This window comes from Patiria miniata, unplaced genomic scaffold (assembly GCF_015706575.1).
Source record: "Patiria miniata isolate m_02_andy unplaced genomic scaffold, ASM1570657v1 HiC_scaffold_14, whole genome shotgun sequence".
NCBI lineage: Eukaryota > Metazoa > Echinodermata > Asteroidea > Valvatida > Asterinidae > Patiria > Patiria miniata.
In genome coordinates this window covers 6,044,131-6,045,828 of record NW_024037052.1, presented here as the reverse complement: position 1 = coordinate 6,045,828, position 1,698 = coordinate 6,044,131, and the positions used below count along the sequence as shown (strand labels likewise).

The 1,698-nt window shown below is 48.4% G+C and overlaps 1 protein-coding gene across 1 annotated transcript; it reads right to left on the bottom strand.

Moving 5' to 3' along the window:
- Positions 1 to 394: 394 nt before the first annotated feature.
- LOC119722241 (snaclec mucrocetin subunit beta-like) lies at positions 395 to 1,197 on the bottom strand. The gene has a single exon (XM_038192286.1). It carries the CDS (start codon positions 1,097 to 1,099, stop codon positions 395 to 397), a length of 705 nt encoding a protein of 234 aa, XP_038048214.1. The 5' UTR covers positions 1,100 to 1,197.
- Between the last annotated feature and the right edge of the window lie 501 nt (positions 1,198 to 1,698).

Below are 1,698 nucleotides of genomic sequence, written 5' to 3'. Positions count from 1 at the left end.
CCAAGTTTCAGAGGTTGCAGACGGACGCCAAACATCGGTATAAAGTAGCTTTTTCCGTTAAAACGAAACATAGGCCTATACACAAACTGCAATTTGTTAGGTGAAATAAACTCTTTTTTTTCGAGAGCACGGGGTATGGATGCAACTTGAATTGGCTCATTTTATTCCTCCAGATCCCCTAAAAAGTTCCCCGATTAGAAACAATGAAGTTTGTTGTTTTCAAAATTGAACTTCTTTATAGTTTCTCTCAAACATTTTATTCCTCCAGGTCCCCTGAAAAAAGTTTGCTAGCAAGTTCTCCGATTTGAAACAATGAAGTTTGTTGTTTTCCAAATTGAATATCTTTATAGTTGCTCAGTGTCAATTATTGGACAGTGTCAATATTCATGAACATCTAGTCGATCTCGTAATAAACGCAAGTGTCGTTGGTTGCAGTCTCTCCATTGAAGTTGACGTCAGAGCGCTGGGCTGTGTTGAGTTGGCATGTACTCTCAACGAGGTTGAAGGAGTGGCATCGTGGATCGTCGACGCACTTGATACAGCACATGGCGGGGTCTCTGACTTGGACTTCTCTCAAGACGTGGTTCAGCAGGCAGCCGTGGATCTGGTGCCCCAGGCCGCCCCGCTGATGGCACCGGCCCACCCGGCCTCGCCGCTGGCACGCGGCGAACCTCGCCGTCTCGCATTCGGCATCAGACCACCTGGGCCCGTGGTGCCACATCACCACACAGTCGCCACCGTCAGGCTGACCGCCCAACCACCATGCGAAATCTAGCGTGGGGGTATTTGAGCAGCCCCACAGTCTGGCGGCGGTCCGCCGACAGCCCAGCCAGATCCCCCCGGAGGGTTGAAGCTCGGACTCGCTCAGATTTTGCGCCCGGAACATGGTCCAAAGAAAACGTATCTCTTCCCTCGTTACGGGCAGGGCCAATTCACCGCCAGCCGCTCGGCAGCGACCATCGGCCTCGGACCAAGTCAATTTAGTCGTGGTGATCATCAAGTAACAGAACTCAGCGTGTTTGGTCCATCCCGCGGGACAAGCAAACTGGCTGCTCGCGTGTAGAATGAAACCCGACAACAGGAGAAATGTTAATATCATCTTAACACTGTCAACACAATGAGTTTTGTAAAATATGACAACAAGTTGTTGCGACAGGATAGACACGAGAGGAGGAAAACTCAGTAGACTATCGAAAGGTTTACGTGTTGACAAAATGACAGCGTCATAATGGGCACCCTTTATAATAAGCGATGCTCTTGTATGCGGAAACTGCAAATGCCAATGCCAGCCACACTGCAGATTCTCAACTAGTTTGAATAGCCTCACGGGAGGTCACGGCAGTCACTTATTGATGAGGAAATAATTCGCGTAGGATTAGTAACATGCATTTTTTAAGCGTAGTCATGGCAACGTTGTCACACCAAGCATGGGCGTCGGAAGGGGGCGGGTAGAGTAAAAAGAAAGAAAAGAAAAAAAAGAAAAAAGAAAAAGAGGTGTGCAGTCATTGCTATTAATTTAACACACATTTAACAAAATGGTCGCTTGCAGGGGGGTCAATGGGGGTGGGATGGACAAATATCCCCGCCCACCCTCGAAAAAAAGAAGATAAACTGAGAATATGCAAGCGAAAGTACAAGGATTTGGGGGGGGGGGATGTGCTTTGCCCCCCTCTAGAAAAAAATCCTGGCGACGCCCAT

Coding starts and splice junctions, on each gene's coding strand:
- LOC119722241 (XM_038192286.1), bottom strand. CDS start 1,099: ATGATATTAACATTTCTCCTGTTGTCGGGTTTCATTCTACACGCGAGC.